This window comes from Equus przewalskii, chromosome 30 (genome assembly GCF_037783145.1).
Source record: "Equus przewalskii isolate Varuska chromosome 30, EquPr2, whole genome shotgun sequence".
Classification (NCBI taxonomy): Eukaryota; Metazoa; Chordata; class Mammalia; order Perissodactyla; family Equidae; genus Equus; species Equus przewalskii.
The window spans coordinates 21,443,669-21,458,594 of NC_091860.1; the positions used below are offsets into that span (position 1 = coordinate 21,443,669).

General features: G+C 38.4%; 1 protein-coding gene across 3 annotated transcripts in view; it reads left to right on the forward strand.

Moving 5' to 3' along the window:
* Positions 1 to 64: 64 nt before the first annotated feature.
* UPF2 (UPF2 regulator of nonsense mediated mRNA decay) overlaps positions 65 to 14,926 on the forward strand; it is a 112,531-nt gene continuing 97,669 nt past the window's right edge. For 2 of the 3 annotated variants that reach the window (XM_070601551.1, XM_070601554.1), the window contains exons 1-3: positions 406 to 554; positions 5,508 to 5,884; positions 8,273 to 9,052. In XM_070601551.1, coding sequence (XP_070457652.1) covers positions 5,526 to 5,884; positions 8,273 to 9,052 — 1,139 coding nt within the window. In that variant the 5' untranslated portion in view covers positions 406 to 554; positions 5,508 to 5,525. The other variant, XM_070601553.1, reaches the window with a different exon arrangement.

The window sequence follows — 14,926 nt, forward strand, 5'->3', positions numbered from 1 at the left end:
CCCCCCCGCCCGCCCGCCTCCGAAGCGCCTGCGCCTGCGCATCTCCAATTCAGGCGCTTTCCCTTTCCTGGCGACCAATCCACTTCCTGCCTTCGGTCCTCGGAACACTCCTCCTCTCTGCTGGGGCCCTGGCTTGAGGGGCTGGTTGTGGCTGCCCTACTATTTGCCTGTCTGAAAAATTCTCTCCTCTCATCGACTGAGCAATTTGAACCAGCCACTAAGTGTACGGCGCCTACCTGAACCTTCTCTAGCGACCGCTACCCCAGAGCTAAGCTCGGGGCATCGATATGCCAGGGGGCGGGCGACCCGGACTGTTCTCGATCTGGCAATCGCGCGGACAGCTTCTTCCTTTCCACCTCCCTCCGCCCCGCCCCCACTCGCTGCCCGGCCGCGCTGGTGAGTGGCGGGCGGGCGGGCCGGCGGGCGGAGGGAGGAGGGGGAGCTGAGGGAAGGCGGGCCCTCGGCTGCGAGTCGGTGGGGGGAGGGGAGGGGAGAGCCCGAGCGCTGGAGTTGGTGCTGGGAAACCCGGGGCTAATGTTGACAACAGGCTCGAGGTGAGTCCCGAGGAACCTCCTTCCCCTCCGCTCCAACGATCCGGAGGAAGCGGGGCCGGGGGGCACCGCCTGGACTCCTACTCCCTGGGGAACCCGAGAGGCGACTCCGCACCCCAGCGCTCCGGGGGCGGCGAGCAGGAGACGGACCGCGGGTCCGGCGTCGTCCTCCTCAGACCCCTCTCCCAGAGGCTCCGCTGAACGTGCCCCGGCCCGGGGCCGACATGAGGGGCGGGAGAGGGAGCGCCTGCCCCCCATGCCCGGGCTGGGCCTCGGGGCTGGAGGCGGGGAGCCCGCCGTGGCGGGGCGAAGGGGTTTGGGGGTGTGGAGGGGAGAGAGGGGAGGTGGGGAAAGCGTTCGGGGAGGCGGGAGGGAAGCGAGGGCGAGGAAGAGGGGAGGGTGCGTGTGTGGGAGGATGTGGAGTCGGAAGACCAGCCGGAGACGCTGGGTCTCCGGGGGTGAGGGAGAGTGGGGTGAGAAGTTAGGGTCGGGGCAGGGATGGTCCGCGACGGTGACCGTGGGTCCCCTGAGGAAGGGGAGTTGTGGCGGGGAAGCATGTTAGGTACAGGAATGTGGAGCCAGAGCAGGGGTTTGTGGGAGCTGTGTGTATAGGGGAAGGGGTTTTGGTGTATTTGGGAATGGTGGGCATAGATTATTCGGGTTACTTCCTTTTGATCATATAGGGTTTTGATCATGAGAATCATATGGTCGACTCTTCACTTTACCTTCATCCCAGAGCTCCTAGTGCTCTCTTGTTAGTACTGTTGAGCTAAGATGATCACGGAGTGTTTGGTCTCCAGGTTGGCAAAGCAGAGCCAACTTACAGGCTTGGGGTTACCACTGGACCGGACCATCAGCTCTCTTGCTCTTTTAGGACTTACATGTAGGGATGCATCAGACCAAAGGAAAACCATCACACACCCTTCTCATTTATCGTAATTTTTAGGTGTTTATAAGGATTGTACGACTCATCAAGAAAACCATTTTTGAACTTTCGTGAAATTTGTAAAATTTTGAATGAGTCTTTTATACTAAGGATGTCCTGTAAAGTTAGACTGGGAGATAGTGCTCCTGTGCGGGTCTGCCCTTAGAACCTTTTGAATAACAGACTTAAAAGGTAAATCAGCATTCTCTTACTCTCGAGTACTTTCAGAGCCGTCTGATTGTGATTTCCTGCATAGTCCATATGGTACTTTGCAAAGGACTGTTTTAAAAGGGAAACACCTCCTTTCTCTGCACTCTGTCCCCCAGTACACTCCACTGGTACCTGTTTTACTAGTAAAGTAGTTTTACTTTCTTTTGGAAGTTGAGTATATTTAGAAAACCAAGTAAAATATACAGCCCAAGAGCCGGGACACTATTTTGGGAGCTAGGAAGGTGGTTTTAATGCATGGCTTCCTTTTAAGGACTGTCTGAATGTAATTGTACTCAGTAAAACAATTTGTAAGAGCTGATCATGTTGCAATTAAAAGATCGCTAATTTTTATTTTGATTATTTTGAGATAGAATCTATTTGAAGTTCCAGTTTTTACTTGAAAATCTTTCTGAAACACTTTAGATAAAATATTTGGCTGTTTTAAAGCATGAATTTATAAGAATGTTAGCATTTCCTTAAATATCATTTAATGCTCAGTTTAATTTTTTTAAGTTGACATAATACAAATGCATAGTGATGTGAATCATGTTGTTTGTACAATTATTCGGCTTTTAAAATCTTAGAGTCAGGTTATATAGTGCGAAAGAGCACTGGACAATGAGTCTTGACCCAACTGCTAAACTAGTTGTGTCATCTTGGGCAGGTCACTCTTGTGGTGCGGCCTCAATGTAAAAGTTGAGAATTGGAGTAGATAAAATCTAGCGGTCCTAACTCTGAAAATCTCTTTTCTTATGGTGAACTTTTCAGTGTTCTGTGTGAAAAAGAATAAACATTTATTGAAAGTCTCATGCTAGCGCCTAAGCTGGAAATTTAAGAGTGCCATAAGAGACGTGGCAGCATTGCCATTTTATTGATGAACGGACTCAGACAAGTTAAGTTTCCCAATTTCCATAGCTAGCAGGTTGCAGAGTTAGGATGCAAACTGAAAGTCTGACTTTAAAGCCCGTATTATTTTCTCATGCCGCATTGCTGCCTTTCATGTACTTTTAGATTTTCGTCATATTTTTTGTTTACTGAAATTTAGTTCCAAATGTACTTTGGGTATGTGTTTGTAATATACGGATCAAATGATTCAAAGGAGATAGCACTACCAAGACTTAAGGGTGTTATTGAGAATCTGTATTATTGTGCTCTGGAGCAGGATCTAATTCGTGGTTGCCTACTACAGTTAGATATGGTAGGCACTTAAAAATTTATTGAATAAATGAATACTGTAGGGAGTTGCAAAAGTTTGGGAGACTCTGTTGAGCTGAGAAATGGTCATCCTTTATGAATTTGTCAGATTCTAAGTGAATTTCTTTATGTTTTAACAACTTAATATCTAATTTTATCTTCATAAATGAGACAATTGTAAATTTTGATGCCATTCTTTTTATTGTCTGAGGATTGTAGTTCCTTCTGTCACTGAAATGTTGCTTGTTGATGCTTCATATCAGAAAATACAAATTCTGTATAATATTATCATTTTTTTGTACGTAATGGCAAATAGCCCTAAATAAGTTTGTATTGTTACGTTGGGAATTATCTTGTCCTGGACATCTTAGCTAGAATTTGTCAGAGCTAAAAACATAAAGTAAAAACTACTTGGCCATTATCAGGGACTCTTTCTACTCTGAGATACGTAATTCTGTGATTTGTCCTAGTCAGTATGTATGATCAAGTCTGCCAGCTGACAATTTGGTACTCTCAAGGTTTTTACTAACTGGTTCAGAGTGTGGGTTCAGATTCCAGCTCCATCACCAGCTGTGGAGGCCTTGGGCAAGTTACTTGGTCCAGTCTCAGTTTACTCATTTATAAAATAGAGAAGGTAATACCCACCTCATAAAGCTTTTAGTATTAAATGAGATAGTGTATGTAAGATGTTTACTGTGGTACCAATGAATGGTAGCTTTTAGTACTATTCTCTGTTTTGAAAGTTGACTTCGCTTTTAGGGCATGATATTTTCATATTAACGGTGGGTATTTTAGTTGACGCTATATAAGAATTGATAACTACACTTCCCACTTAACATGGTCTTGCCACGTTAATAAGTACTTGTGCTCTTTTATATTTTAATGATTACTTAAACAGGATTAACAGCCTTTTTTTGTTCTGAGTTCCACCAGTGGGGTTAACTAAAGCCTTTGAGTGTCATTGTCAAAATAAATGCCTAGAATGTCCAAGTGGAGAGAATAAGAGAGTAAAAGAGAAAAAGGGGAAGGAAGAGGTGGCTGAGAGAAGGTACAGACTGTGGTATGTGCCTCCAAAACTTAGTTAAAGTGCTTCTGCTGGCCTAGGTTGTGTCTTTCTGTTATAACATTTTATTAGGGTGCTGAAATAAATGCTTTGTGTGTTTATCAAATATTTATTATTGTAAATGTTTTGTTTGCTAACCTAGTTTTTACTGCTGTAATTTAAAACCTCTATTTGAAAATATTTAAGAATACTGTATATATCTTTAGCTTTTAATAAAAAACTAGGAAGTTTAAGTAATTCTATGTTTCTTAAATAGAAAGTGTTTTGATTTTCTCATATACGACTTTCAAATGATTTGGGAGTTAAAACATGAAGCACTGTCCATAAAAGAAATTATATTAGAACACTAGTTCTAAGTAGAGAAATTTATTTTTAGAAAAGAAAAATCCTGAATTTTGCTGGGAAATACATTTTTTGGTTCCAGAGTTTGTTTCCGGTTCACTGTGTAGAGCCTGTGCTATAGACTGGTGCTATCCAGTAGAACTTTCTGGAATGGTGAAAATGTTATATATCTGCACTGTCTCCTGTGGTAGCCACTAGTCACATGTGGAACTGAGTGCTTGAGACATGGATAGTGACTGAAGAACTGAATTTCAAATTCTCTTTAATTTTAATTAATTTACATGTAAATAACCACATATGGTTAGTGCAGTGGTTTTCAACTCATGGTGATTTTCCCCCAGGGGACATTTGGCAATCTCTGGAGTAGTTTTTGGTTGTCACTCCTAGGGAGATACTACTGGCATCTACTGGATAGAAGGGATGCTGCTAAACTTCATACAGATAGCATCCATTCCCCCTGCATCCCCCCAACCAAAGAATTATCTTGCCCAAAATGTCAGTAGTGCCAAACCTGAGAAACCCTGGGCTGGTGACTACTGTACTGGTAGATAGAGAAGAGAATATACAGGTTTCATAATCATCATTATGTTTATTTATAAATTAACTTTTACTGATACTAATGAAGAGATTAAAAGTCTAGTCTAATTTGAGATAGTTGACAGTTTTTGTATTTGCAGATTTGATAAGGTTAGAACAATGAGGTGAAATTTGTGAGTCTTCTATTGCTTATTTTGTCAGTTGATTTATAGGAGGCAAGAGCTCGCTTATGTTCCAACTCAAGTACTTCTGTTGAATATTGTATGAAATAGTAAGAGATCTTAAGGGATGTGAAATGTTGGGGTTACAACTGATTCACAGTGTTCTCAGCTAATGTGCTGATGTATTTAGGATTACATGATAAATCATTTTGGAGTTGATAATGGTTGAATTTGGGTGATGAGTATATGGAGGTTCCTTCTTTTGTGTTCTCTACTTTTGTTTGTGTTTGAATTTTTCCATAATAAAAAGTAAAAAGAAAAGTACTTAGGCATAACTAGTAATGATAGAATGTGGACTGTGACCAATAAATTATTTTATCACAGAAATAGTATTTGTTTTGCATGCATTTATTTAATCTCTTACAGTTGCCAAGTTGCAGTGGTTTGTTCTGTTTAAAAAAATAGTGTCCCATCACTAAAAAAGTCACTGTATTTACAATACTGACATTCTTTTTTTCTTACAGATTGTCCTGGGTAACATAATGCCAGCTGAGCGTAAAAAGCCAGCAAGTATGGAAGAAAAAGAATCTTTACTAAACAACAAGGAAAAAGACTGCGGTGAAAGGCGGCCAGTGAGCAGCAGGGAGAAACCAAAAGACGAGATCAAGCTTACTGCCAAGAAGGAGGTTATTAAGGTCCCTGAAGATAAAAAGAAGAAACTGGAAGAAGATAAGAGAAAAAAAGAAGACAAGGAACGCAAGAAAAAAGAAGAAGAAAAGGTGAAGGCAGAGGAGGAATTAAAGAAAAAAGAAGAAGAAAAAAAGAAACATGAAGAGGAAGAGAGAAAGAAGCAAGAAGAGCAGGCAAAACGTCAGCAAGAAGAAGAAGCCGCCCAGTTGAAGTAAGAACATTTATTTTAGTTAATGAAGTGAAGGAAGGGGAAGATCGAAATGTTTTGGCAAAACTGATTATTTGAAATGAAAACTTCGGAGATGCTGCTCCTTAAGAGTCGGGAGTATCTTAACTTACTTGTTCTGTTAGTTTCACTGCCTAGAGGCATGCTTACAGTGCTTTAATTCTTTAAATTAAATAATAATAACAATCTTTAATGAATATTTTTGAAGTCTAGAGTAATCTGGATTGCTTTCGTTTTTTTAAAAAAGCTTTTTTCATGGTATACTTCATCTTTTTATGTTGAAAATCTTTTATTTTATTTATTTTTTTTTTTGAGGAAGATTGGCCCTGAACTAATATCTGCTGCCAGTCTTCCTCTTTTTTTTTTGCTGAGGAAGACTGGCCCTGAGCTAACATCCATGCCCATTTTCCTCTCCTTTATATGTGGGATGCCTGCCACAGCATGGCCTAACAAGCAGTGCATAGGTCTGCACCCGGGATCCGAACGGGCAAACCCCGGGCCACTGAAGCGGAACATGCGAACTTAACCACTGCACCACTGGGCCAGCCCCTAAGTTGAAAATCTTTATTTCTTAATGGCCGCTATTTGTTGAGGTTCTGTTATGTGCCAGGCACTGTACAAAGTATATCAGCAAATATCCTTAAGAAAGTCCTAATGAAGTAAGTTTTATGATCTTCATTTTACAGATTAATAAAACAATGTTTAAAGAGGTTAAGTAACTTGCCTAAGGTCACAGTATACAGTGGAGCTGTTGTGATTTGAACCTGGGTTGGGCTGACTTTAAAACCTTTGTCCTTGAGTACAGTTCCAGAATGTCTCCCATTCTAATCTTTATCCAAATTTACTTTTAACCTTATAAATGGATGCAAGTAATATAACAAACTGGTGAAAAATGAGGTAGACTGCTAAGATGTAACAAAAATGTCAATTGTTGAATAGCGTGAGCTCTTCTCTCAGTATATGTAATTTAAAAAGCTGTTTGCAAACCTGAATTTTCACAGATCTCTAGAGCAGCTCAGCCACCTAGTTTCTTACCAGAGTTCTTCTTTAGTACCTCTATTTTTAATGAGCAACTGGAGCCTTAGGGCTGAAGGCAATAGTAGTGGCCAGTTTTGGAATATATGTTTTTTTAAATTCACAAGAATATTCAATTTCCCTGTAACTTTTGCTCCCTCTCCCTTTCCATACAAAGAGCTTAAAATAAAACAACCAAAAACCCAACCTTTTAAAGTGAACTCTCCCTGCTAATCCTGTGTGTGTGTGCCTGGGAGACTTCCAGGAGACATTCACATGTCTGTGTTCCCAGTAGTGGATGCACAACTCCCTGTTAACATAGTGTGTCTTTTAGTGGGAAATCATGGAATTATAAGGTAGCTCAGGTATGGTTATCTCAGACAGATGAAAGTGGACTTTTTTAGAAATTTGTATTTTTCAAGTTATATATTTTGGTATCTCAGAAACTTTAAAGTCATATTGTCCCTACCTTTAACTTAACTTTTATTAAAGGGCTTTGATCTGATAGTTCTCTTCTGGTTCCTTTCCAGATTTTCTTAATCTCACTTGAATTTTAAGGCTCCAAACCTAGCAAGGTACTTTATTAAAGGTTTGGTTAATGCTGAAGTATAGAAAAATGGTACTTAACATCTCAAAACATTTTTAATACATTCTTTTAAAATGCTTATTCTTTGAAGTATTCTTTGTGGACATTTTTTTTTTCTGTTTGCGCAATGCTTTTACCTGTTTTAGATTTATATCCTTCCTAAGCATATTATTTTATATTTTTCATCTTAAACCTCATGTGTCTTATCCATTTATTTTTTTTTTTAGCTTTTTGAGGTTTAATTGACGAAAGTGTTTTATCCATTTATCTTGCCAACTGGCAGAATGATTTTTAATTGAGTTATTCAGAATCTTCCCTTCTAACGCATTTTGTATTCCCAGTATACTGGTTCTTTTTCTTTTCTTTTCTTTTCTTTTTTTTTTTGCTTTTTTCTCCCCAAATACCCCCAGTACATAGTTGTATATTTTTTAGTTGTGGGTCCTTCTAGTTGTGGCATGTAGGATGCCACCTCAGCATGGCCTGTTGAGCGGGGCCATGTCTGCGCTCAGGATCCGAACCGATGAAACCCTGAGCCACTGAACCGGAGTGCTCGAACTTAACCACTGAGCCACGGGGCTGGCCCCTGGTTCTCATTTTCTTAAATCATTAATAAAATGTCTTTAAAAGTAGTGAAAGAGCCCTTTGCATCTTTGTTCCTCTTGGATGCTGATGCTTACGTGATTACTTTTTCATTGGCTTTCACTCATGGGATTTGTCAATAATGCCCAGTATATCGAGTATTTTATTTACTTGTTTGTTTGTTTTTTCTGTAGAGAGAAAGAGGAATCCTTGCAGCTTCATCAGGAAGCTTGGGAGCGACATCAGTTAAGGAAGGAACTTCGTAGCAAAAACCAAAATGCTCCCGACAGCCGACCAGAGGAAAATTTCTTTAGCCGACTAGATTCAAGTTTGAAGAAAAATACTGCTTTTGTCAAGAAACTAAAAACTATTACGGAACAACAGAGAGACTCCTTGTCCCATGATTTTAATGGCCTAAATTTAAGCAAGTACATTGCAGAAGCTGTAGCTTCTATTGTGGAAGCGAAGCTAAAAATATCTGATGTGAATTGTGCTGTGCACTTATGCTCTCTCTTTCACCAGCGCTATGCTGACTTTGCCCCATCCCTTCTTCAGGTTTGGAAAAAACATTTTGAGGCAAGGAAAGAGGAGAAAACACCTAACATTACCAAGTTAAGAACTGATTTACGTTTCATTGCAGAATTGACAATAGTTGGGATTTTCACTGACAAGGAAGGTCTTTCCTTGATCTATGAACAGCTAAAAAATATTATTAATGCTGATCGGGAATCCCATACTCACGTTTCTGTGGTGATTAGTTTTTGTCGACATTGTGGAGATGATATTGCCGGACTTGCCCCAAGGAAAGTGAAGAGCGCTGCCGAGAAGTTCAATTTGGGTTTTCCTCCTAGTGAGATAATTAGTCCAGAGAAACAACAACCTTTCCAGAATCTTTTAAAAGAATACTTTACGTCTTTGACCAAACACCTGAAAAGGGACCACAGGGAGCTACAGAATACTGAGAGACAAAACAGGTGATTTTCAAATGTTTCTCAGAATTGAGAATTTATTTTGGAGCTCATACTTAAAAATTTTTAAAGTCTTCATGCCACTGAAAGAACTTGTGGAAAAGGGCTCATTGCAGGTGATTTCTTAACATTCCAGGAAAATTTCCAAGTGTAACAGTCTAAGTACTCGTGTTTAAATGTGAGTCTGTGATAGATTTTGTGTCTGATTTTAAAAGAAATCTGGCAAGGATATGGTGCTTTTTACTTTGTAGATGTGTTTTCTTCCTGTGATTTAAAAAAACTCCTTAATGTTGAGGGATAAATTTTCTTTCTCTGTCACTTTACCTTATCTGCTATTATTTTTCTGTGTGTTTTGCTGTTCCCTCTCTATAACAGGTTTGCTTTCATTGTTTTATATTTTAATTTTTTGATGTCCGTCTTATTTGCACTTTTAAGAAAAGTCGTTATCAGTGGTGTTTTAGATCAGAAATTTGGAAAATAGTACACCAAATTAGCTGTGAACAAATTTCTTAAATACAACTATGTAAAATGCATTTATAAGATTCTTTCTCCTGGAGACATCCATTTAAAATTCTATAGGAATAATGTCTGTACCTGTGGTAGTTAGTAAAGACACTGGATTTAGGAGTCACCTTTGATTGTTGTAAGATACTGTACATCATAGACTGGTGTGTAGCATCTGCACCTAGGAGGCATCAGTAAACTGGAAGTTGATGAAGTTGGTGGGCATTAGGTCAACTTTTATGGAAGACGGATTTGGAGGAGGCTCAGGGGGTGCAGAAACAGCCTTTGGCTAAGTACTTTGTAGCTGTTTGAAGTGTATGGTTGACAGTCTGAAATTGCTGTTGATCAGGAAATATTTTGGGGGAGTACACTTTTCTATTCCCAGGAGCCTAGAGCTTGCATTCAGGGAGGACTGCCTGGTGATTGACTTAACCAGAAGAGAAGACCGTAATAGTGATGTCAGTGATACAGTTAGGTCAGGATCAAGGGGGATGCAGACTCTGTGGCTAAATCCTGTTGGCTGAGGGTCACCCAGAAGTAAGAATTTAAGACGGCAGTGGTGTTCCTCAATGTTTCTTAAAAAAGGAATCCTTGTTTTCTGTTTTTGAATAGTGAGGACTGTTTTGAACTTTGAAGAGGCAACTTCAGAATGTATTTATAGATCAATAATGAGTAAAAAGGAAAATAGTGGTCCTCTATGAATGATTCCCACATATTTAAGGTTTCTTAATTATGATTTACATGGTGTTTTGTCATTTTCCTAGTCCTTTTCCCATATGTTCTACCTAATACATCACAACTGATTTTGTAAGTATGCTTTGATTACTTTTTATTGACTATTTTAAGGGTTATGTGTGTGTGTTTACTTTTGATTGGCCTCACAGAAGGTTAAAGGGTGGAGAGATTCTGCAATGATTTAATCCAGTCACCCTTCCCATGCAGGAATCCAGTTTATAGATTATCTGACAGATAAGTTATTCTTCCTCTGAAAATCAAAGGAGCTTAGTCCTCGGAGCCTTTCTAATGTTGGACACACCTGTTTACTAGGAATTCAAGCTGAAATTTAATTCCCCATAAAATGGTTCCCTTGGCTTTACTTTTTTCTGGTACAGATGGAATAAAGCTACTCAAAGTGGGGGTCTGTGAACTGTTTACCTGTTTACAATAAATTAAGTATAGACACTGAGACTAATAAGCAGTTAGACATTTTTATAGCAATTTTCCATTGCCATGATATTATTGCTGTATTTCATGAAAGTATCTGCAATGATTGGAAAAAAACTTTTTCTTTTAGCACAGAGAGTTTGAGAAGCGCTGGCATGGAAAGTGTCTCATCTTATACCCATGATAACATCTCAGATATGTGCTGACTGCCAAGGTGTTTCCCTTTCATCTTCTCCAGGCTAAACACCTCCGCTTCCTTCAGTTTGCTCCGTGATTTCTAGGCAACTCACTATCCTTAGGACATTTGTTTTGGATGCTTTCTTTTCCACCGGTGACTTAAAATTCTTTGGGTTTTCATAGCTGCCTTGTCATTCTTTTGACTTTTTGTTAGGCTGATACACACCTAAAGCCTAATTTCTCGACTGAACTGCTCCCAAGCCACTTCTTTACCTTGAACTAGCAAAATAATTTTTTAAACCTAAATACAGACTTATTTGTCTCTTTTAAACTTTGTTTAGATGCTTTGGCATATTATTTTAGCCTAATGATAATTTTGAACAGTGATTACAGGTATATTTATTAATTGTACTTATCTGCTGGTCATATTCAGCTTTGATAAACAGACCTTCTGTTCTTTGATTATTCACGTCACCAATGAAAAATTTTTTTTCTATTTTATTTTTTATTGAGGTTATGATAGTTTACAACCTTGTGAAATTTCAGTTGTACGTTATTATTTGTCAGTCATATTGTAGGTGCACCACTTCATCCTTTGTGCCCACCCCCAACACCCCCTTGTCTCTGGTAACCACTAATCTGTTCTCTTCGTCCACATGTTTATCTTCCACATATGAGTGGAGTCATACACAGATTGTCTTTCTTTATCTGGCTTATTTCACTTAACATAGTACCCTCAAGGTCCATCCATGTTGTTGTGAATGGGATAATTTTATCCTTTTTTATGGCTGAGTAGTATTCCATTGTGTATATATACATACACACACACACAATGGAATACTACTCAGCCATAAAAAAGGATAAAATATATACTGTCTTGTTTATTCAATCATCAGTCGACGTGCTTTTAGGTTGCTTCCGTGTCTTGGCTGTTGTGAATAATGCTGCAGTGAGTATAGGGGTGCATATGTCTCTTTGAATTGCTGATTTCAAGTTCTTTGGGTAGATACCCAGTAGTGGGATGGCTGGGTCAGATGGTATTTCTGCTTTTACTTTTTTGAGAAATCTCCATACTGTTTTCCATAGTGTCTGCACCAGTTTGCATTCCCACCAGCAGTGTATGAGGATTCCTTTTTCTTCACAACCTCTCCAACATTTGTTATTTTATTTTACCAATGAAAATTTTGAACAGGATATAGTGTTAAGAGCACAGCTTAGTGGCCTTTCCCTAGAAACTTTTACTTGTTTAAATAGAGAAGTATTAACCTATGGTTATTAGAGGAGGTTATTTACTTCATGTAAATTGGCCTTAGTTGTAGGAGTTGTTTTATCATGGGAGACTGTCCACTTAGATGTAATACTTTGGGGGATGTGAGAATCTTAATCACAGTATAGAAGATATTGGCATACAGCTTCATAAATCACTCATGCCTTAGGATAGCTTCAATTTGAGCAGCCTCTGTAGTGAAGATTTAAATACCTGACTGATCAAAGAAGATGTGAGAAATGGATTAGTGTGGAGTGCCTGCTTGGCCTAACGTCAGTCTCCTTACTTCTAAGAGAGTACATTACAGTGTACTGTTAAAATGACCAGTTTCTGAAAGTTCTACCCCACCAGGTATTATCCAGTAGTTTTTTTGAGGTTTTTCTACAGCATGGGACTAAATCATGGGCCATAGTTTTTTCCAGTAAGTTTTCTCTTAGACATGATAATGCTAGAAATCTAAGTGCTAGGCTAGTGGATATTTAAGACTCATGTGTAGTTAAATTACTTTAAGCCTTTATTCAGTATCTTAATAATGGTGGTTTAAAAAAAATCAAGTGCGCTGTATCTTTGGCCTGTGAATCCTAGATGCTCTTAGTGGTTTTAATTAACCTGGGAGATGGCGCTGTTTTTAGAGGTTGTGAAGTCTCAGTCTATACTCATTAATGTCTATACTTAAAAATTGATTCACCAATTGAAAAAATAGAATAATAAAATCTCTAATCTTTTCTTAAAGACATTGTAGTGAGTGAATGGAGACAGTGACTGGGTGAGACCTGTTGAGTCTCACTGGTTCTTTTCTCATGTTATCTGGGCTGATACCATAAGTATTAGCTAGTTTTGTTTCTAAGTCCCTGAGGGATTTACAGTTATAAGCAAGCAATACATTGGATCCTAGCTTGGGTGAATTCTAATAAATTTGAATTTATAAGCTTTTTGTACTTAAAAGAATGTTATTTTTTTATTTATACATTTTGATTAGTGATGATCTGAGGAGTTATAGTTAATATTTACACATTTAAAAACAACATATGGTAATATTTTCCAAGTTAGAGTTAATAACTTTATTTCTTGGTAAGTTTTGCTTTTCGTTACATTCAGTACTCTAACTTTATATTTGAAATCTGTTGTACTTGGAGATACTGTTCTCTTAGAGATAATATTACCTGGTAGGTTTTGGGTACTTAATAAAATTGGTTGAAGAAATGATTTAATTTTTATTAGATATAACTTAATGTTATGTAGCAGAATTTGTTTCTTGTAGTATAGTGAAATCATGAATTCAGATATTAAGTCAGAATTCTTGCTTAAATAATTCTGAAGTATCTTTTTTTCCCTGATTGGTGGGAGTGGTGGCAGATTTCTCCTTTCAGTACTGGTGAATTACGAGCTTCATGATTGCATGCTCGGTCCAACAGCAGTAAGTGATTTATTTGATGTAAAGTTTAGTAAAAAAAAAAAAAAAAGCCATGTAGGCAGAATGTAGGTGTTAAATCAGGGAGGTTTGTTTAATTAATGCAAACTCATGAGGCATTACTTTACCAGTGTTGAAACTTAAAAACACGTAACCCAAATTAAAGAGTGTTGCTTTTACCCTTCACTCTGCTTCCAGGTAAGTTGTGCCTTGCCCTTACAGGTAAGATTGTTTGATAAATTGTGTTGTATTTAAGCACTATTAAGATGTTATATCATTGTGCTTTAGACTTAAACAGGCTTTAACAATTTAAAAAGTGCTCTAAGATTGTTATCTCCTTCCAGATATTCTTTAATTCTGATTCAGTGACTTTGACATAGTTGTTTAATAAGTGGGTATAGTTATACTTAACTATGTTCTAGTGTCTGTTCACACAAGATTATAAGGTATCCATAACCAAATTCTAAAATGAAACCAAAAGAAAATTTAAGTTACTTCTCATGAAAATTTGACAGAGTGCTAAAGGAGATGATAAGTAAAAACCAGTAGTTTTTCATGGCTGTGTTTCATGATTATTTTTTCAAGATTTTGGCCATGTGTTCTGTTATGTTGCATGACTGTATAAGGTGAAAGCTAAAATGGATTTTCTGTGTTCTTGGCAACATTTCTTCCTTTTTTAATTTGACTAATCAAAATAGTACTTGCAATTGAAGTTTTTCCCTTTCCTACAGTGGGCTCTGGCATTCTTTTATCCTGATGAAAATACTGTTTTACATTAATATAGTGCATTATATGTATGATCTTAATTGATTTACACAGTACCCTTGAAAGAAATACCTCTAATTTGGAGGTGATAGATCAAATTTAGGAGTTAAAGAGCTTACCCAGTGTGACTTAGATAGCAAATGACAGAATCAGGTTCCTTCTTACTCTTCATACTGTGCTTTTCACGTCTTCCATAGCACTCATCTTCTTCTGCATGTAGTACTTGTACTTGTTTTAAGGTGTCTGGTAAACACATTAGCCACTCAGTACTTACCAAGTCAAATCTAAACAAAAGGAGGACCCCAAAAAGGATATAAAACAAGCACCTTAATGTGGGAAGACTTGTCTTGTCTTTAATTTGAGAGGCAGTAGAGTGATACTTATGGGTATGGACTCTGGAGCCTGCCTGCTTGGGTTCAAGTCTTAGATCCGTCATTCACTCATTCTGTAACCGTGAGTGGGTTACCTCACATCTCCCTGTTCAGTTTTCTCCTCTGTAAAATGGGATAACAATAGCACTCTGCCTCTGAGGGTAATGATGCAATGAATTCGTATGTGTAGAACCCTTGATAACGGTATCGGACGCAGTGTA